General features: G+C 40.8%; 2 protein-coding genes across 2 annotated transcripts; one reads left to right on the forward strand and one right to left on the reverse strand.

The window, feature by feature from the left end:
- Positions 1 to 8,334: 8,334 nt before the first annotated feature.
- LOC306939057 (sialin) lies at positions 8,335 to 19,443 on the reverse strand. The gene is made up of 11 exons (XM_079523522.1): positions 19,133 to 19,443; positions 16,516 to 16,685; positions 15,639 to 15,856; positions 15,259 to 15,492; positions 14,179 to 14,353; positions 13,351 to 13,469; positions 12,757 to 12,918; positions 12,171 to 12,303; positions 10,495 to 10,642; positions 10,234 to 10,324; positions 8,335 to 9,916 (listed from the first exon to the last, which is right to left on the reverse strand). Exons 2-11 carry the CDS (start codon positions 16,598 to 16,600, stop codon positions 9,740 to 9,742), a joined length of 1,542 nt encoding a protein of 513 aa, XP_079379648.1. The 5' UTR covers positions 16,601 to 16,685; positions 19,133 to 19,443; the 3' UTR covers positions 8,335 to 9,739.
- Positions 19,444 to 19,773: 330 nt separating this feature from the next.
- On the forward strand, positions 19,774 to 22,025 carry mycbp (MYC binding protein). Its single transcript, XM_079522793.1, has 5 exons — positions 19,774 to 19,854; positions 20,059 to 20,131; positions 20,403 to 20,451; positions 21,543 to 21,672; positions 21,778 to 22,025. Exons 1-5 carry the CDS (start codon positions 19,840 to 19,842, stop codon positions 21,820 to 21,822), a joined length of 312 nt encoding a protein of 103 aa, XP_079378919.1. The 5' UTR covers positions 19,774 to 19,839; the 3' UTR covers positions 21,823 to 22,025.
- The last annotated feature ends 677 nt before the right edge of the window (positions 22,026 to 22,702 follow it).

Raw genomic sequence — 22,702 nt, forward strand, 5'->3', positions numbered from 1 at the left:
AGCTCCAGCTAAGTAAGCTCCAGTAAGATAAGGTAATCATTTTATTGATCCGTGTGGGTAACTCTTCATGTGACCACCGCACTCTGACATTGATCCATGTGGGGAAATTCAGTATAGTCAGGGAATATTATCAGAATAATGTCAAATCTGGGAATACATTTCTTACCAACACCAAGAATGTGTTTGTGAAGGTGTCTACTAACATATCCCACATTGGTTTCTATTCAACCACCCTAGGGGAATTTTTGACAGCTGCTGAAAGTTGGGGTACCATGCATCAACAACCAATATAAGGCAAAATGTTCTAAATTTCATTATGCTTTAAGTAGCATGTGACATATGTCAGACTAGGGTTTTTTCCATGATACTGAATCCATTCTAAGCATTCGTTTTGCATGAAAAACACTCATAGCCCAAGGAGTGTTTTTCGTTGAATAGAAACCAATGTGGGATATGTTAATAGACACCCGCACATTGGTAAAGAAAATTCTTGGTAAGAGATTTATTCCCAGATTTTATTAATATCCCCTGACTAGTAGTACAGAAACAGGTAAGAGTAGTCTAGAGCCAAACCAAGGTAGTGAATAATATTTAATATACAACACTAACCCTAAAAAAAATTAGGGTAAAATAATAAAGGGAAATGAAATTAAATGGGTAATACAGCTGTTTCTTTCTCCTGTTTGAAAGAACAAAATGAAGACAACACATTGGGAGTTGTCTGACAGCTGAGGTACAAAGGAATGTAGCAGAGCCACCCAGAGCAACATTCAAAAAGTAATGTTTACTGCATCCAAAAATCATGCAAAATATTGCCTGAATTTGGTTAATACCCATGTCAACAGTATAGGTTAAGTCAATGTCCTAGTTATGTTAACATATTTGTGGATTCAGGTACACCAGCTACTTTATACAAATTACTATGTTGGAGGTCGCGGCTGAACCATAGCTCAAAGCTACTCATTTTGACTGACAAATGACAGAGGCCCTCAGGTCAAAGGGGCCCAGACACAGTCTGAAGATAGCTTACAACTTCTTAAAACTATACCTGCAGGCACTTTAACAAAGAGGTTTGACCTTAAGTTATTTGTTTTTATGTGAAGCAGGCGGAGAGGTGTCAATTGGTGTTAACAGGTGATGGGAGCTAAAATAGCGGAAAAGGGCTAGAAAGGAAATAGGAAAGTGGCATAAAGAGACATGTTAGAGAGAGCTAGGAAAAGGTGACAGTGGAAATAGTTTGTCTGGTTAGCCAGAGTGACAGAGAGGGCAGGCATGCCAGCCTACAGAGAGGTGGAGCATAACATTGGCACTTGGCAGTGAACCAGAGTGAGCTCACAGTGTCCTGGAGTGTGGCTGCGCACACACACACACACATACATGCACGCACGCACTCGGACACAGAACTCGTCCTGTTTCAGCTGAACACGAGAACAGGAAGGTAGCAGTGGTCAAGGGTGGGGGTTAACTTGAGCAATGAGTTTGGCCAACCGACTTTCTCTCTCCCCCCCCCCCCACCACACACACACACACACACACACACACACACACACACACACACACACACACACACACACAGGGCACATGCTTTCCTTGTCACCATTATATTCGGCATGCCCATGGGTCACACCACCAGCATTCAACATCACACAACCTTTGTTCCCAAGCTTAACTTCACAGGTATTGGAAAAGTTGATAAGATACTCATGACCTGCTAACTCAATCAAACTGACAGACAGATTGGCACATACAGGAGCTTCACTGTGCAAACTATGTCAACTACTAAATGTTTTCTTACCACAGCAAAACTGATTATGTTTACAGTGGTTGTTGTTTAATTTAGTTTAGTTGTTACATTGTTGTCTGGTCATAGCTAATTTCAACAGCTGTGGTGTGGTGGTGGTGATGCACGATGGGGGTTTTGCATGTGAACAGTGACGTGTGAGTCTCGACAACCTGAATGGCAGATCCTGGCAGGACGTCAGTGATGAGTCATTGAAGGGTGCAGGCGACATAAATACTCTACTGGCTAGTAGTTTCCTCCCACTCTTTGTGTGTGAATGCCATCGTGCTGTTTATTATAATACACCAACAAGCATGGCAGAATTAATCACCTACCAAAATCACCTTAATTTATCAGTTTTACATTGATGTCTTTTGGCCGACATTCTTATCAATATCTCCTTACATCAACATAATAAATGTTCATAAGAAGGATTCTCAGTAGCCTACAAGCAAAATAGAAAACAATAGTGCTGTATGCTCTTAACTGTAGTTCTGTGCCTACAGTAAACATAATCATGTGGTCACCTTTTAAGACAAAAGTGATGCTTGGATAAAAAATAAAAATAGAAGAGAAACGAGGTAGGAGGATATCGTCACTTGTACTGCATCACTCCTAAATTAATGCCCTACTTCATCATACTACAGTGTGACCATGTGCTACAATCCTATGCAGTGTGAGCTTGTAGATTTTTTTGCTATATATATTTTAATTTTTAATAATGAATTGCATTTTTATAGCGCTTTTCCAAGTGCTCAAAACGCTTTACAATGGTTCATTCATACATACATAAGTCAAAGTGAAAGTGGTTGTGATCTGTGGGTTTTTGTAAATACTGAACTAATGAAAACGTGTGATTGTGACTAAATAATAACTATATTGGATCCAGTGGATCAAATGGAAGTTCATTTTTACATTTATTGAAAGGTTTTGGACATAGGACATAAATGTTCTGAAGAATTGAAAATGGAGGACCCTTATGTAAACAAGTCTTAGTGCTTTTTCTGGTTTTATCCTTAGCAGATTTTGTAGTGATGGTTTGACCAGTACTTTATTTGAACTGTACCCATTCTACAAACTGTTAATACATTTTTCAATCAATCAGGCCTACATGCATTGTTTCCAGCTGGCAACAATATACTTAACAAAAACAAAGAAGCACTGTGTAATATACATTTTAGATATAGGCTAAGGGTTATAGGGTGCATCTGAGAACCCATCATCAAAAAATAAAGGACAAACAGCGCCCTCTTTTCCTATTGACGGAGTGAACAGTCTGTCTCAAGACTATACGGGTGCATGGTGATGACAAGTTCATTCAAGTTCATACAGACATATAGGAATGTCAATCACATTACAAAGTCAATATGGTGTGAATGCAAATCCAATTCTTCCCAGTGGCAAAGTGTAAATACAGAGTACATTTGCAACACACAGGAGGGCCTCCTGAGTCCTCCGTCTCCTGTCCCCTGCGGCATTCAGATTGAAAGCAAACAGCACAAGATAGCAGATGTTCCCTTTCGGTGAAAGATCTATTGTCTAGATTAGAATATGGGTCTCGACTGAGAGTTAAGAAGATGATTTTAACACTTGTAGAGCCGGGCTAACACCCCCCCCCCCCGTGCATGAAGAATGAAGACACACACCTCACCCTGGGGCAATGCTAAACAAATGAGTCTGCAATTTTGAGTTTCTCCCCCTTTTCCCTAAAAAATGATTTTTTTTTACTTACTTGAGAAATAATTATCATCATCACCTTTAAAACTCTTGCCTGCCAAGACTGCCACTTTATAAGGGTTATAAAACAGAACAATTTCGGCCATCAAGCTGACTAAAGACGAGTACCCCATTTTTGAGTGGTGCAAACCACTCCAACAACCAGCTTTGTCTGTATCTATGTTTGTGTACCTGTGTACGTGTCCGTGCACAGGTGAGCATGGTTACCATGGTCACTGACATTACGTCAGACCACAGCTGATCAGGCTATATAAGACCTTGCACCACTCAGTTCACACGGGTGTGATTTTTACATGTGTGAGTAGAGAAAACAAGAAGCCACGAATTAATGTATTCAAGAAAAACGAAACATTTCAAAATCTGAGAAACAATGTTGCTTCACCAATCACCGGCCATCAAATACATACAGTATAGGTCATATAAAAACAGAGAATTAAGATTATGCTCAAAGAATTTATGGTTTTAAAGGAAAGGAAAAGACAAATCAACTGAATAAAACAAAACAAAAGTGAGTGAATGTATCGTTTCATAATGAAATGGCTCTTGTGAACTTGGTCGATAAAACTGGCTCAGAGTCAGCACTCCTCAGACAGGCTTGATGAAAAAGGCCCAGTGGTCTGCTTTATTTTAAGAGGGAAATGTAAAACTTTGAGAATCAGCAGCCATCGCTTGCTGTGCTATTTCCGTACATTTGACAGAATGTCCTGCATGAACAAATGAATTAGAAACTGATAGAAGACTAAATGTTGCCATATAGTTTACAATAAGCCTACTAGTCCGGCAGCCGACAGGCTTCTTTTGTTTAAAGTGGGAAATTTGGTATAGTCTTTTTTATTGGCCTAAAATATTGTCTATATACATACATTCGTGAATCCACTTGCTGACCGGCTGTCACTATTGGGCATTTTTTCCCCCATTAACATCCTATGGCAGGCAAAATTGTCAAAAATGTCAAACTTTCCTTATGCTTTAAGTAGCATAATGTGACATGTGAAACTAGGGGTTTTTCATGATTCTGAATCCATTCCAAGCATTAGTTTTGCACAAAAAACACTCCTTGGGCTAAAAACGGCCATAGACGTCATGACAAATGTGATGAGTTCAGCACAAATGTGATGAGGTCAGCACATTTTGGGCAAGTGGCTATGGCTGTTTTTAGCCCAAGGAGTGTATTTTGTGCAAAACTAATGCTTGGAATGGATTCAGAATCATGAAAACCCCCTAGTTTGACATGTCACATGCTACTTAAAGCAAAAGGAAAGTTTTACATTTTTGCCTGCCATAGGATGTTAATGGTAGGGTCACAAGAAACCCCTATAAAAGATTGCCCAATACCGACAGCCGGTCAGCAAGTGGATTCATGAATATATGTATATAGACAATATTTTAGGCCAATAAAATCTATCTATAATCTATCTATAAATGCACCGAAAAATGTCTGTCTGTCAGTCATTCTGTCTGTCTGTCCTTCTGTCTGTATCTGTAGCCTACACTTCCTATTAACCTGACTCCGCCAGATGGGGCAGTAGAGAGTACTCTCTACTGCCCCATCTGGCAACATGGTTTGTTGCACTCCCTCTGGTGTTGTGGTTGTGGACTTTGTGAAGTATTTAGACAGGTACATGGGTATCTTGGTGGTGTATCGAATTTTGTGGACCAGACCCATTGCAAGATGCTGTAGGCCTACTCTGTCGTCAACCCTAAGCCATTCCAGCCTGTCAAAGTGGGCAGGGGTGAGGTGGGTTCGGGGAGTGAGGCCAAGTAGGAGCCTGACCAGTTTGTTTTGGGAAGTCTGGAGCCTTGTTTTAAGGGCCTTTGAGGTGCATGCATGGTTGAAGAAACCTTACTAGGGCTCCTGTTAGGGGCAGGGTCTTCAAGGTGTTTTTGTTGACCAGTGAGGAGATCCTGTAAACGTAAAGGAATCTTGTTCTTTGGTTGACTTTTTTGATTACGTTGGTGGCCATTTTATCACCGGCAAGATTAGCCTCCAGGATGGAACCTTCATCTTTTCGTGTGATAATATTGTCACCCACTTGTCAAGCCATCTGCCTTGCTGACATTACTATTTGATCCAAAGAGAATGGATTCAGTTTTTCCCATGGTGTAAAGATGAAAGTCAAAGTCGTACGATTTGTCACACACGTTACCGCACTGAAATTTGTTCTCCGCATTTGACCCATCTCTTGGAGCGGTGAGCTGCAGGAGATGGGTGCAGCCGTGCCGCGCTCTGGAATCATTTGATTAGTTGATTTGACCCCCCAATCCAACCCTTTGATGCTGAGTGCCAAGCAGGGAGGCATTGGGTCCATACTAGGGCCTTTACTATTCCCATACATTAATGTATTTGCGAATCCCTTGACTCCTTCAAAACTGCTCTCAAAGGGCACCTACGGGCGGCTGCAATTCGAAACTGGCCCCCGTAAAATCTGAATCCACCACCCACCCCTCACTGTAGGCCTATATGTTTCTTTTCCCTATATACCTCCACTATGGTGATTTCCTGTTTTGACTATATAGTTGTGTATATTTCGTATGTCTCTAAATGTTTTGATGAATTGAAAATGGTGGGCCCTATTGTAAACAAGTCAAGTGTAATGCTTTATGGTGTCGTCCACTGTCCACTCACAGTTAACAGTTTTTGTATTGAGTTGAAATGTACTGTAATTCTGCAAACTGTTAATAAATCAATCAATCAAAAGTCTGCACTCTGCAGGAAAGCTCAATGGGTCTGTCTGTGCGTGGGTACTCCATGTTTACAGTCTATTAAACCAGGGGCGGCATAGACTAGTGTCTTTTGGCGAGTAGCACTCGATTCTGGTGAAGTCTGCATATCTGCCGAGGAACGATAACAGAACACTGCGCCATAGACCACAGACATAAATGACTAGAATCTAGATTCTAGACAGCATCTGCGCAATGAAAAACCAGGCGGAAAGCTTACGCGTTGAGCCCATAACTCTTACTCTATGGGTGAGCCATACATGAACAGTAACAAAAAACAAAAACACCCACACACGACTGACCCTGGACATGTATATCCGGGTCACTATCGGTTCCACCAGCCTATCAAGAGCTGCCCAATATAATAGTCATCAGCTAACGCTACCTGCTGGATGCATAAAGTACTTTAACAGCGGACCCCGATGCCCTCTGGTGGCCATTTATGCGTATCCTTTTATGCACAGGGTCCATTGGGTTTTGATGGCACAAACTTTTTTTACCAGCCTTTTCAGAACTTAGTGTTAGTGTACTGTATCTATATTTATAGTATTTAGTTGAATTCTGTTAAGGCCGGAAACCATAACATGTACTGTAGCCTATCAATATTGATAGTATTTAGTTGAATTCTGTTAAGCCTGCCATATTGGGATAATAGTGTGACCAAGCAGAGAAGCAAAACTTTAATGTGGTTTTCTTTGTGTCCTACTGAACACGTTTTACGCATGACACGCTGCAGGGATTTGGAGAGGTGACCAGTGGTATGTTCACATGTCCCCTAAACAATGAAAGCGAAGCATCTCACCCTAGCTGCGGCATTACAAAAGTGCTGGCAACAGAGAACACAGAGATGAGAATTTGGCTCATCTGAACACTTTCCATGTAGGCCTACATGGCCTTTAGAGTTGAGTATTCATGACCACGCACACCCACACACACACACAATAAAAACTAGAAAAAGTGCCCCTCAGGGCACAGGTCTCCACCAGGGCAGGTCAGGTTGTGGCCTCCTGTTGGTGCTATAATAGGCCAATGTGAAAAGGGTGCCATTTGTTCTTATGCCTTAAATGGCAATTGGATAATTTGAGGCATTTTGTTCCAAAAATGTGTTTTGTAAATATCCACCTGATGGTGGCACTGTAACAGGCCAATGTGAAAAGGGTGGGATAATTCCTCAGCCTAGTAAGAAAGTGCGTGAAAGATTTCACGTAAATTGCACGCTGCGTTCATGATTTGAGGCTTTTTGTTCAAAACGGGCCAGTCCTGTAAACTTTGAAAGCCAATGTTAGCCAATTAGGATGGAATATGAAATATGGGACAGATCCGCCTTGAGCACATGACTATAGAGATACTGTGTAATGATTTGCAGGATTTTTGGACAAAATCTGGAGGAGTAATAGAGGGTATGCGCATGCTTAAAGTGAATGGCACATCGAGTGGCAAAGCAACATGCAAAGTGAGTTTAACATTGTTTAACGTTGTCTAATGCAATCAGATAGGACTTTTCTGTGTGGATGTATGGGCTGTCAAGGCCAGAAAGTAGTTTTTTGCCACTCAGTAGGCCTTCCTGCATGACTTCCTGGTTTGATGATGATGTCACACGCATACCCTCTATAGCAAAAAATGTGTTTTACAAAAGTCGGCCTCCTGGTGGCGCTATAACAGGCCGTTCAGGAAAATTTGGGGCAGAGGTTCATGTTGGCATCTAGGGAGTGTGTGCAAAATTTGGAACAATGGTGCCGGAGATTAGCTGTAACGGACAGACGGACACACAGCCTGGCTAATAAGCCAGACCGAATCAGCTGTTAGGACACACACACACACACACACACACACACACACACACGGACAGTGTGCAAAACATATTCTCTCCCCATGCCTTCGGCCTGGTGGAGACAATTATTCATTTTAGTTCCACTTAGGCTATCTCACTTTAAAAGTATAAACTTTTTTTTCCACAATAAAATAGAAGGCATACAAAATCATTGCATAACAAAATAATACAAATTATTGCGTTACTTCCTTCTAAAACATTATACTCACAATGCATTTCGGAAATACATACAGAAAACACCTTTCTTCAAATATCATCCTTCCATAAAGGCAGTGATTACACAACCTGTTGGTAGTAACACAAACTTGAGAACTGTGGCACCATCACCATGATATGAGGACAACTGGAAATGATCCAATATTAGGTTGAACTAATGCTGACATGAGAACGGTCTCCATTCGCAGACAGCCAGCTAATAATGTGCGATGGTATCGCTTGCTCAAAATGACATATCATGTTGTGTAAGTGTAAGTTTGTACATACACTATGATCAATTATAAGACTGCCATGTTTCAATATAAACAAGAGATTAATTCTTGTCAGACTATCTGTCAAAATGTTCCGAATATGGATGAATAGGGATAAATGGCGTTGGGGTGGCGCAGTGGTAAAGTCCCTGCCCACCATTAAGGGTTAAAATCCACCGTGGTGCATCCGGCTTTGTCGGGGGTCCATGCGAACCCAGTTGGCAAGTGTTCATGGGAGCGAAGCCGGGCGAGGACGGCACCCGTCAGCAGGGAGTGTTGGGCGGGAAAAGTAGAACGAAGGCTCAGTCTACATCCTCCCGGTTGGGGCTCCTCACTGGCAGGTGAGTCAATATACACAACAGTGACAACACAGACATGTTGGGAAGAGACTGAAAGTTGAAAACTATTTCTGACTGTACCAGCCTTTTTCTTTCTTCTTTTTTTTCAAGATTTGTACTGTTATACAGTATCGGGCAAGTATGTGCAGTGCAGAATGCAGCAAAATTGAGCAAGTAATAATATTGCAAATACTATCTTGTTCAAAACCATTTTTGTGTATTGAGAGAGAAAGCTCCTTAAACAACAACACTTTGATGACCAACTGCCTGAGTAGCTGCACATCAGATTTGTTTTTCTTCCATGTACGGTATACCAATGCAAAGCACACCTGGTCAATACATGTAAACAAATATAATATACTCAGTTTGTTATGTTGACATGTACCGACCAAAAAAATCCTTCCTGGTACGAATTCCGATACCCATAACTTGCGGATCGGTCGATACCAATACGCTATCCGAGACACTATCTGATACCTGTGTAAAATAAATCTGGGAAAAAAACAAATGGAACCAAATCCATTTGTACCTTCTCAGAGTTATGGGGGTCCTTGAAATTAAACACAAATTAAGAACCACTGATCTGATAAATAAAAATGTCATTAATAATATAATTGTTTAAGTGCAGCTACAAGTTATTAAAATAATAATGCAAATAGTACAGTAAGAGTATAAAACAGTAGTGCAACTACTTATCTGAAGCAATCAAAATATATTATCATTATGAAATATCATGCGATAAATGACGTGGTGTCGGATCAGCACAGACTGGCATTTCAGGCAGTATCGGTAGCTTTTCCGATACTGGTATACTATGGGAACAACTACATGTAAATACATATAATATACAGGTACATATAGTTTGCTATATGTCGCCTATATTCACAGTCCTGTTATTCTTCCTCTCTAGTTCGGCCCTGTCTTCCTCAGTTAGGGCCCACGTCTGGATCTCTCCGCTGCCGAAAATGGTGTAAAAGATGCCACCGAAGGCACTGATTACTGCCGAAACCCAGAACACATTCCTCCAGCCCGCTATTGAGTGCTATAAACAAGAAAGGATATAACAGGGCTGTTTATTATAGGAGAACATTTTAAAAAACAAACATGATGCGGCACGTTGTTAACTTGAAGATCAGTAATTTTGGCAAGTTACACCATCATACTATTAAGTAGAAATCAGTTGTTAAGGGTGTTGCTTTTCAATGACTGCATGTGTATTGTCCTTTGTGTATTTTATTGTCTTACAGTGTGTGTGTGGTAAATGAGTGTGAATGCATGTGTGCGTATTTTAGGTCAACACCTCGTGTTTGTATGTTTGGTAGTATAATGAGTATACAAACTTATATTCAGGCATCTTACGTTTTTGGTCAGGTAGCCTGTAACAATAGGTGCCACCACACCAGGAATAGTCCCAAAAGTATTAGTGATTCCTAGAAGAACACCTGCATACCTGGAAAGTAAAAGTGAGGAAGTTCAGTGATAATCCATAAGAAATGAATGCTGATAGCAATTGTTAAATCGAGCTGTGCGACTTGTTATATGTGCTCTTAAGCTATACTGGATAAAAGCCTCAGTTAAATGTCTACATGTAAAATGTAAATGTTTCTATACGACACAGACCGAGGTGCGATGTCTATTTGGTTCATAAAGACTCCTGCGCCACTGGTTCCTCCGATGGTTGTGCAGAGGGAGAGGAAAGTGACGGCTAGGATAGCACTGCAACCGGCATAAGCCACGGCAACCAGGAAGACCCCAGGCAGTAGGAGACCTGAGCAATGATGGAAACAGATGGTGACATGTAAAAGAGAACATGCACACCACTGCCTTACTCTCTTCTATGGTGCAGAGAATCCAAGTACATCACACACTGAATCACCTCTGCATTGAGTCCTGCACTCAGTGTGTTAGACATAAATAACTTAATTGTCACATCACACACTTACGTGTTAAGTAAAAAAAAGTGGGTGAAACAATTTGTGTGCAAGCTTTCGACACTGCAGTTACAGGAAGTTTTATAATAGGTTAAGAGAGAATAAAGAATGAACAGTCAAATAAATTATACAGAATGCATAAAGTGCTAATATATAGATGTGCTGCGGTGCGACAGCTTGGCTAACAACACTGCAGAGCTCAAGAACCCGATGTTGGATAGGAATTTGTGGAGGGCAGCGATCCAGGAATCCCGAGTTGGTGTTGGCTAGACCTCACTCTCGCAGCAACTACTCGCCTTGGATAATGGTGCTATATTAATGCACCATTTACCTTTTTTCTTTTAATATATTGGACAGACATAGGGGGCATGAATGCTACTTGTCCAAGTGGAAAACATATCTAGAATATAAAAAGCAGCAGGTATATAAACAGCATCCAAAATCACAATAACTTGTGCATGATTAAAGTGGTATGGGTAAGTTCAGGAAAAAGTGGTAATATAGCATAACAGTATTCCTGAATGCAGGGTCACTGAACCGGAGGGGAGGTTAGTTATGTTTCAACACCGCTCATCTGACATCAAACATGCCATAGTTTGTAACTTTTGATAGCTTAATGAATAGTGTGATCGGTTGATACAGGCTAGGCCACGTCTCAACCGCATGTCTGTGTGGCATAATGAAATACGGCAATTTAACAATTTTCAACCTAGTGTCAATATTTCTGGCATGTCATAATAGGCAAAAAACAACAACAACATAAATAGCCAAAATAGCAGATCTGCAAGTTTGTAGATCGGCTAATTTCACTATTTGTACAACTTGGTATATCATAATACTATAGGGCTTAAGTGGTTAAAACAAATGGCTAAAACAGTGTATTCTGCTATGCAGTTACTTTCTAGTTTCTCATTGTTCTATACTTCACGTGCTGCCATGTTGCAACAAAGCAGAAAATAAACAGAGGGGAACCAATTCTGCAGTGTAGTCAGACATTCTTTTCCTGTTGCTTTGCACAGGAAAAAAATGTCCAAAGTAAAAACATGTGGAAGTGCCTACATTGCCACCAGTAACTTCAATTTGTAGGAACTAGGAAGGTTGCACACAACTATTTCAATCACTCCTGGTGTAAAATTGTGATGTGACCATAAAGTTGAAGTTCAATGAAAACAAAAACAATAAGCGTAATTTTAAAAATGCCACATGGAGGCAGGATCTTATATTCCATTTAGCCAATTTTGCTGAACCACTTCATGAATGATAAACAAATACATGCACATTGCCACGCACAACGACTTGCGCACACACACACGCACAACTACACACACACACACACACACACACACACAAAAAGAGTTCCCTTGCCTGTGAGTGTAAATATTTTGCGTACAGCGGTGACACTAAGCTGCTTTCTCTCTATAAGGCTGTCTGCGGCAAAACCTGAGATTACAGAGAGAAACCAGGCACCCAGGTAAGGCACTGCTGACAGAAAGGCATTCTGAGGGAGTGGGAGAGAGAACACATGAGAGAGGAGGAAGATAGAGAGCGCAAGAGAGAGAGACGAGAGAGATAGAAAGAGAGAAACATATTATTCCTCCGTTTATGACACCTAATTTGAGCATCTATTATTATTTTAAAATATCACTAGCATTGTCTGCAACCAAGCATTAAATTAAACACAGCTTTTAATCACATACATGAGCGAGAGAGAGAGAGAGACGAGAGAGATAGAAAGAGAGAAACATATTATTCCTCCGTTTATGACACCTAATTTGAGCATCTATTATTATTTTAAAATATCACTAGCATTGTCTGCAACCAAGCATTAAATTAAACACAGCATACACAAACCCTTCTGGGAAGAAAGGTAAACACAACTTATAAACTTTGTTTAGAGGGAAATTATCTGTTTGAATTCAGAGGGAGAAATTGTAAAAAATTGTCACATTACCGATTTAAGGTCAAAGTGCAGAACATTGTTCATGTAAGTGGGCAGGGAGGTGAGCAGGGTGTAATACCCCCAGTTGTTGCACATCTGCGCCACAATGATCGCCCACAATGGCACCGACAGCATAATGGGTAACAGCGGCATGGACCAGCCATGACCTGTGCCCTGCAGGTTGTAGATTGGAGTTTGTTCAGTCTTAAAACATTTAGATTTTTAAGATAGTTCTGCTTTATTGATTAGCACACAGGAGAGAGCGGTGCAGAACAGATGGCACAGAATAGGGGGACTGCCCATAGATCCGAAATCCCGTTAGTCCGAACATGCACTGCTCCCGTGCTTGCGGTTATGTTTAGGTTAGGGTTAGACATGGGGATAGTAATTTCGGAACAATGAACCTTCTGACTAATGACACGGTACCTAGAATAGCAGATCTACAACTCACAATGGATCGGGAAGCCATGCGTTGTGTGCTTGTAAATCAACTATTTTTGGCATGCAAGACCAATGTACAACAAAGCAACAAGCATATGAAAAACAAGATTATGATTATTTCCTGCTCCAATGTTATGGTGACTGTGAAACTTGTTTCATGGGTACCTGTGGGCCAATAGAGTTGATGATATACTCTCTCTCTTCCTCGCTGATCCGACGGTGGGTGCGAGGGTCATCTGAAACCATAATAAACCAAAATACAGCCCAGAGACAACCAGCACCTCCTAAAACGAGAGAGAGAGGCCTGTTTAATCATAAACAATGTCTTTGTAATAATCACATAAAAATCCGGAGCAGAGGGTTCATTTAATTAGGAGTGTATAAAAATGTACCATACACAAATGAACAGTTCACATTAATGTGGAAATAATATTGATTGCTTCAGAAAATTGGCCAGAACGTAATCTTAGGTTTAGCAGATCATGTAGATGCAGATGCTGTAGTGTAAATCTATCTATTCATTATCTGGAATGACTAATTGACTGGAATAACTAATAATGGTTGTATTGAGTGCTCATATCATATAGAGTGCAACAGTGGGATAATCTTAAATTACTAGATTTCCATGTGTGTGTGTGTCACAAGACAGTGTAAGTGGACATGTCGATACATTTGCAAAGTGTTTTGTTTGTTTCTGAGTCTGTCCGTGCGACCAGACATGCTCAAAGATGTGGTGCACGGCCCCTGAACGGAACGCCTTGGAGCGGAAGGCCGGTCCTCGCTCCGAAGGCGCTCTGACCTACTTTCAAACCCGCTCAGCACTCAATTCATAATCCCATCACTCCGCTCCCACTCCGCTCACATGCTCTGGTGTGTGTGTGTGTCTATGTGTGTCTGTGTGTGTGTGTGTGTGTGTGTGTGTGTGTGTGTGTGTGTGTGTGTGTGTGTGTGTGTGTGTGTGTGTGTGAGAGAGAGAGAGAGAATTCCCCTCACCACAGATGTAGAAGACAGAAGGCCAGCCCAGTGTTTGACAGATATAGGCAGTGATGGGCAGCGACAAAAAGGCCCCAAAGTTGGCACCTGCACCAGACAGGGTAATGAGGCGGGAACGCTCCAGCGGTGGAGCCCATCGTGCCCACATCGCCATCATGGCTGGGAATGTCACGCCCTGCAGAAACGGCGACAGATAAGACCACATCAAACAGAAAACAATTGTAATGAGGCTCTCTCTGACATGCATGTCATTCAAATCTGTCCAGCAGAGGGTGCAAATCTATGCACATTGCACAGTGCACACTTTTGTTTCATATGAACACCATCACACATGAGAACTGATTGGAGCATATTCTATATTTCACAACCTGCTAAAGTTGATGCAGTGGTCGCCTAAAGGTTAGAGGAAGAGAAAAGAGCCTGCTCATCTGCTCCAAAAGTACACTTTTGGAGCAGATGAGTGTGCAGCCTCTTTTCTCTTTTTCTGATGCTACTTTTGAACCCAGCACCTCTACCAAGTGATGTATTCTATTAGTTTTTCTAAAGGTTAGAGGAGCCAGAGGATTCCCAGTTAGATTCCCAGGACTGGAAAAATCGGGAAGGGAAAGGGAATGGCCACCACTCACCCCTATCACACCGCTGAAGTAGCCTGGAAACCAGACAAATCTGACTCAGGGGGGAAAAAATGCCCTGGGCAGATTGGTCTGACACTCCTCAATTTGAATTACATTTCACTCACCCCATTAGTAATGGTTGACCAATCAGACTTTTTGCTGTGTAGCCGCCCCTCGTAAATAAATCTTCCACATCGAAGTTCCAGACAAATATCTACGCAGTGATATCTACGCAGTTATATTAGTCATGCCAGGCTACCGCTGAAGTGCCCTGGAGCATGGCACTGAACCCCCAACTGCTCCAGTCGAGTTGCTCAGTGGCCAACACAGTATAAGACTGGGGTTTTTCTGATCAGCTCCCAGGTTTTAATGTGTCTGTCTATGTGCAGCAATGGCTCAAAATGAGCATTTGTGCTCAGAGATACTACCCTGGGTAAATAAAGAAAAAGAAAAAAGTTTTTCTTACCTCCCCAAACCCCTCCAGGGCTCTTAGGGCAAAGAGCCAGTAGGACCCCCACTGGGCGGCCAGTGGGGTAAGGATGGTGAGGACAGCAGTGCCCAGCACTCCTCCCCCCAGGAAGATGCTGCCCCCATAATGACCCGATAGGTAGCCCCCTGGTATCTGGGTGCACATGTATCCAAAGAAGAATGCTCCCAGCAGCCAGCCCTGGGTCTCAGTGTCCCAAGAGTACTGGGGAACCTGGGAGAAAGCAGGAGATGCTTAAGAGAGTAACCATGAAAGTAATGAGTTGCATTTGCTCCTCATTGGGAAATAGAAGTATGAAAAGGATGAGGGAGAAAATAAGAAGAGAAACAGAGGGGGAACAGCAGCAGTAACACTCATACCCCATCTGGCTGGTCTGGGGTCTGGGAGCTGTTCTTGTCATGTGGAGGTAGGGGACACTCATGGACTATTGAGCCGTTCGTGGCTGGCTCCGATTCAGTGGCGTTGACCATGGCTACCATGGCCACGCTGAGGTTGACGCGGAGACCGTAGACGACGGAAAACCCAAAGAACATCATTACAGCCAGGCTGAGGCGAGCTGAGCCGCACTGGGGAGGGACTGATGTAGGCAAAGCATGCATGCACAGGGTACATATGTGGTTAACGACATCATCATGTTGATTTAAAAAAAAAAAGGTGAATGACTGAATATACATAAAGCAAATAGCATTAGGAGAATGACCTAAGTTGCCTGAATAATTGACAGTATTGGATATCGGGCAGTTACACAGCTTTATGTTCATAAAACTAAATTACCACTCACTTAATAATAATTAAAACAAATGGTTGTATCCGGTTAAATATAGCCATCTCTAAACATTACGCAATAGCTCTTGGGCTTGATTGGAGTGGAGAGGAGGACAACAGTTTTATGGTTACAGTGATCAGAGGTGGATTCTTCTATAATTCGTCTGCAATTACAGTGCCAAGGAGACCATAAGGTTAATCGAGAGAAGGAAGACGTCATATCTGGACACTAAAACTGTGGATGAGTACAAGCCTACAATAATTTAAAGCACACATGGGGAGATTTTTTCCAAATATAATCAAAGTACAGTACAGAGCAGTGAGAACAGTACACTACAATACAGAGCACAGTACAGTACAGTAACTATAACAATAAATGTATAGTTGCACCGCTCAGTACACACGTGTGATTTTTTTTATATGATTTAAATTATTAATTTCATGGAAGAATACATTAGCTTAAAAACACACCTGCAACAGTCTCAATGAGGGGCTCAGTATCTTCACTCTGTCCCAAATGGGCGGAGGTGGTGGAGCACTGATCCGGTGGTGCCATGTCAGTTGGTCAGGAAGGAACACAATGCAAGACTGGAGCATGGATGGAAGTCAACAAGCTACCCAGTCAGTCCATTGATCTCCGTCTGAGATAGAAATAGAAATATATCTTTATAAATAATATGTAACGTATATAATATACATCAAGAAAATAGACACTGAATCCCTAATTGCTTCCGGTGAGCAGGTTGGTGCCTTGCATGGTTTCCTAGTCCGCCATCTGTGTATGAATGATGATGACCGTCTCACATACATAGTAAGGCACCACTGTAAGACACAGTGACAGGAGACCGCGTCCAAGTCACTCTAGTGTACAGATAAATTAAACAGTAAACCATACTGCATGTAAACCCCTATAGGGGGTGGGCATAGTGACTTGGATAGGATTTTGGCTTATTTTGGCGCCATCTTTCTGCCTACATGTAGGCTAGTAGGATGCTATTAAGGCTACTTGGCTGCCAGTCTGTAGATCGTAAGTTTTCTTGTCAGTGACGCTGGTGCTGCCAACCTTAGATCTCCATATATATGGAGCTGACCTGTTCTGACATTCCATATGTTGATCTGACCTCATCAAACCCTGTACACTAAAGACACTGCCCCCGCTGCCACCCTTAGATCTCCATATATGCACCTGACCTGTTCTGACACATTTTGTAAGCACATTATTATTGATATAAACTTAAGAAACATCTATTCATTATTTGTGAAAACATGATTATGCCTGAGTTTTATCATCCTGACATGGATGGGACAAGGATCCTCTTGAGCTGCTGTAGAGAACCAGCTCATGGCTTTTAGCTGAGGTATTCCAAGTATCTGTGTGGAATCACAATGTGTTGGTCTGTCTGCAAATTTTAGGATTAGCTGAGCATACCGGACTGTGTTCCATAGCCATGATCTTATTAACCACATGAACCCTACCATCCCTATTCTGGAAACTAGGGCTGGGATCCGTTTGGATTTTAACAATTCCGGTTGGTTTCCTTGGTTACTTGACAGGTTTCCGGACCCTTATAGGTTTGTAACTCTGAGTGTACAAATGTTGTACACTGTTTTATTTGTACACTCTCAGTTATGGTGGTCCTTGAAATTAAAAAAAGTGTGAGAACTACTGACAGTGTAATAAACCGGTTGTGGAAATTAACGGTTCCAAATGTAATGGAAACTGACGAAAACTGTCATGAAAAAAGGTACTAGAGAACAACAAATATTCTTAAATGAGAAAAAGAGGTTGCGCATCAGAAATGGTTTTCAGTGGAGTGCTAGACGCAAACTCAGTATACATCAAAAAAGTAGGAATGAATGAATTTCCACTTTTTTATTGGCACACACCAAACAGGAAGGCTTACACGTTTCGGCTATGAACTATCAGAGCAAATGTTCGTGTGTGTGTGTGTGTGTGTGTTCAAAACATGTGAATACTATAGATCTGTTGAATATTCTCAAGACTTTAATACATAAACAAACAGTCTCTCACTCTCGCTCCTGCTTATGAGAGAGGTACAGTATATAATATGTGTCAAACTCAAATGTGTTTCAGTGTATGAATGGATCGTCAAAATAGGCCAAAGAAAATCCAGTGTGAGGCTGTTGAATTACATGAATTTACATTAATTAATCTATTTTATGTCCAAGTAAAGAGAAGAGAATTTATTGTGTTTTCGTTTTAGTGTCAAACAAGGACAATCCAAAAGGTGGATATCAAAAGGTCAGTAAACAAAACGGAACATAAATTATTTCCCTGTTCAGACACTGGATTCAAAATCCAAGTTAGTTGGTCTTGTACAGTACAGTACAGTACAAGAGAAGTACAGTATAGTACACCGCTCAGTTCACACAGGTGTGATTTTTTTCTACTAAGTCTGTGTCTCATAGAAGGGCTGTGGCAGTTCAGAAACCTGTCCACCAGTAAAATAATAATAATAAGGGGAACTCTGACCAGAGCTAGGGGAAGTGAAACAAAATGACTCAAGCTTTTTCTATGTCTCTCTTTTTTTTAATGCAATTGTCTCTTTAAAAAATAAAAATGATGACAAGAGAGCAGCAAACAATGCTTTTGTGATGTTTCATCCCACACTTTAAACTAAAGTGTGTTTTCTTCCATGGATACATTGATGGGTAACGAAATAATTTAAAGTGGAAATAGACATTTTATAGCAAGCCTATTAAGTCACCACAACCAACCACATTTCAGGTATGCTGCATAAAACAAAGACTAGCATTAATAGTCATTGATTGATTTATTAACAGTTTGCAGAATTACAGTACATTTCAAGTACAACTCAATACAAAAATGATCAATGGTCAATGATCTCTATTGAGGCCATTTCACAGTCTCTGATTTAGCCCTAGAATGTATCTTGTTACATACAGTTGGTAACAGTAGGGCCATCTCTTATTATGCTATAAAACAAAGATAAGGCTTCAGTAGCTCTGGTCCATAGCTCTAATGCGTAATGGACCAGAGGCTAGAGCTAAGGCTTCAGTGGGTCTGGTACAGACGAACATATTTTATATTTTTGCTAAAGCTTACCTTGTGTATTTTCTCAGTTTAAGCATGTGGGCTCCGGCATGATGCTGGTCGTTTTGCCCCTTTAATAAACGTCAAGTGCAAAACCTTCCCAGAATCTCGTCTTTAAGTTTATATCCATGGCATTGGCATCTGCCAGTACCGACTGAAAAAGGACTGTTTGCTCTAGTGTCTGCTGCCTAAACTATTCTCACAATAAGGAAAAACAACACAGTCACGTGAGTGAAACGTTGTTTCTTTAAGTGTAGATCTATAGATTACACCGACTGACTCTTTTCCACTTTGCACGGATCGTGTTCGTTCCCCATGTAGTACAAATCAGTATGTTGAGCTGTGACGTTCTAGCATGTGATCATTTGGCTCCGCCTCCCCCTTCCTCAAAGTTTTAGCATTATCTTTATGGAACTGTGTCTGTTTTAGTCACAGTCTATGCTGCTGGGTTTTAGTCCATTAAATGTGTCAAAAACATTTGTGTAAATAAACAATTTACTTATCATTGATAAGCACATGGTGTTTTAATGCATTGCATCAACAGAAACAATATTTCTCCTCCTGTTTTCATATTGTTGCTATAGCAACGACCCCACGCGAGGCGGTGCATCTATGGTGCAGCCCATAAAGCAGCCTTGCAGAGTCGCTCGGTTCTTGATTTGGCGTCGGTAGTTAACTACGCTTTACGTTGCTGACTATTTTGTAAAGTCGCATTTATTATGGCGCATTACAGGGTAAGTAACCACTCCGAAACATGTCTTTCACATGTGTAACTGTGCACAGTGTGTAGTTACTGTGAGTGCCGTATCTGTAGGCTTAATCTCATAGGGTAAAGTAGGTTCTTGTTTTACAATTTACAATGTTTCTACTTGCCAGCCCATTTGCAGCTCAAAACTGTCACCAATTAACGCCTATAATGAACCATACTTATGTTCCAGGCCGCAGATTCTAAACGTGAACAATTTAGAAGGTACCTTGACAAATCCGGGGTCATTGACAGTCTCACCAATGGTATGTATTGTATTTAAAAAAACAAAAACAAATGAGTTGATGCATATCATGCATCATTGGTTGGTGCATTATTAGCTCTGTTCCATAGCCCTAATGCTTGATTCTGCCTAGCTCTGGTCCAGAGCTAGATTCTGCCTAGCTCTGCATGGTCCATAGCCCTAATGCTTGATTCAGGGCAGAATCAAGCATTAGGGCTATGGACCAGAGCTAGTGCATGATTTATCATCATATCATAATCAATTATCATCAAATTTGTTTTCTTTTTTTGCAGTACTGGTGACCCTTTATGAAGAGACAGACAAACCGAATAATGCTCTAGAGTATCCTTAATTTCTAAGTTGTGTTACACAAATTCCATTGGCAAGTATATCTAAAATTATGTGGTCCATTAATATTTATTTTATAATCTATGGCTGGAAATGGCTCGTTTGTGGGCTTCTGTGGGTCCAACATTTTCTTAGCTGGGATCAGATGGGCTAGGTCAAACTGTAGGTTAGGAGCACCCACATTTTGGTCACAAAGGAGATAAGATAGAGTAGGCTATCTGTTGACATTAGCAACATTAGAATAGAATGGCAACATGAGCCAAGCAATGAAAGCAGATGGTTTGCTAAATGTTCACTTTATGAGTAATTTTTTCTTACCAGGTATACGTTTCATCAAAGCAGGGCACTACTTTGTTCTCTCTGCACTCTATTTACGTTACTATTTCCTTGTTGTTTATTGACTAGCTTAGTTACATTCTTACTTTGCTTACCGGTATTCCGAAGCTCTTTTAAGTCACTCTACGAGCATCTGCTAAAGGCCTTTATGAGCAGGATTTGGTGTGCAATGTGCATTGAAAAACAGAAAGGATACCCTTTTCAGGCAAAAGTAAGCACATAACGTAAGTACCCCCAGTGATTTGGTTTTGACTCAACACAATTCTTTCCCTTCTTTAGCTTTTAATGTAATGCTATCATATAGATAAACTGTCTGTTGTCAGCAGTCCAACATTGACAACAAGTGTCAGTTAACAGTAATATACATTGAGTTGGGTTATAACAATCATGGATCGATATTTCATATTTGTGGGACATTCTGGAAAAGTGTGCACCCCTGGGTGCACACTTGACTTCTGGCCTGGAGAAAATTCATCTTTTTCCAAATGTATACATCCTGGCTTTCCATACTGTCAGACTAGACACTGATGAATGTGCTGCTATATTAGATACTGTATGGCCCCTGTTTTTCAACCACCTTACAATACCACAAATTATAAAAATGTTAACATGGGTGGCCGGCCGGCTGCAATCACAATTGAACTGGGGAAGTCAGTGCCAACAGCAATGACCCATTGAGTTATATCACTGCAGATCAAATACATAAAGAAAAAAATGTACAGAGAATGGGTTGACCTTCACTCACACAGTTTCGTAAAGCTTCACCTTGGAGCGGGAGGTCCAGGGCCAGCTGATGCAGAGGCACTCCGCTTAGAACTGGCTGAGCTACAACAGAAGTGTGACATGCTGGTAGAGGAGAACAAAGGACTAAGAAATAAGGTGACAGATTCATAATTCTTCATTAAGTTAAAAAAAAAATGAAAGAAAGTACAATGGCTCAATTTTACTGTTGCAAAAACTTATGATTGACTGTTTTTCCCCTAGCTTTTGCAGTATGAACCCATGCCTGAAGAGGGAGCTGAAGAATAGAGGATCAATGGCCTCAGTCATACATTAAAAAAAACACAAAACAAGTTTTATCCAATGATGATGTACAGTGACTCACTGCAGATTTTGGATTATACTATTACTACTTTACAATAATAAAATAATGTCCTTGCAACATGTAATCATGAGTTGTTTTATGTGCAAAAATTACAATTGTACTCATTAAATAACTTAGAAGATTGATATCAACTGTGTAGATTGATGTCAAGTAAAAAAAGCACATTTTCATATAAAGGCAACACATCACAAATTAACAAACAGATCAACCTGATAGGGAAACTATCAACTGATCAGAATCAGAACACGATGAACTGACATTTTCAGTCTAGTTTCAATCCCATTTCTGAATTTAAGTATTTAACCATCAGCAACGCCAAAGATTTGGATACTCATAGGTTTCAATGACAGTTTTCTGAGCAGTTAATAAATATGTTGTGTTTTATATTGTACTGTTTTTGTTGAATTACTTGTGTGAAATTGTAAAACAGGTAAACAACTAAGCCATATATAGACTGTGTTAATGCAATAATTACCTGATAGAATTGAAATAAAATGACAGTAGTAGGGATCACAGGAAGAGAGTTTAAAACTGTTGCCATAGGAAACTATAGTGATGGTGAAACATTTGCCTTTCAGTGGGGGCCGGATTCAAAGAATAGTATTGATGTGTATACTAGAGCATCAAGTTATGTAACAGCCAATTGCTGCCTAGAGCTGATTCGCAGTTCCATGGATTTTTATGGTTCAGACAATCCATTACTCTCTCGTACTATTTTATTTTTACTGACTAGGTGCATACAGAGGTCAGCTTGATCTCCGTAATAAAATCTATACATCTCTGTAACAAACTTTGAAACAAGAT

This window comes from Electrona antarctica (genome assembly GCF_951216825.1).
Source record: "Electrona antarctica genome assembly, chromosome: 15".
In the NCBI taxonomy this organism is placed as follows: Eukaryota; Metazoa; Chordata; class Actinopteri; order Myctophiformes; family Myctophidae; genus Electrona; species Electrona antarctica.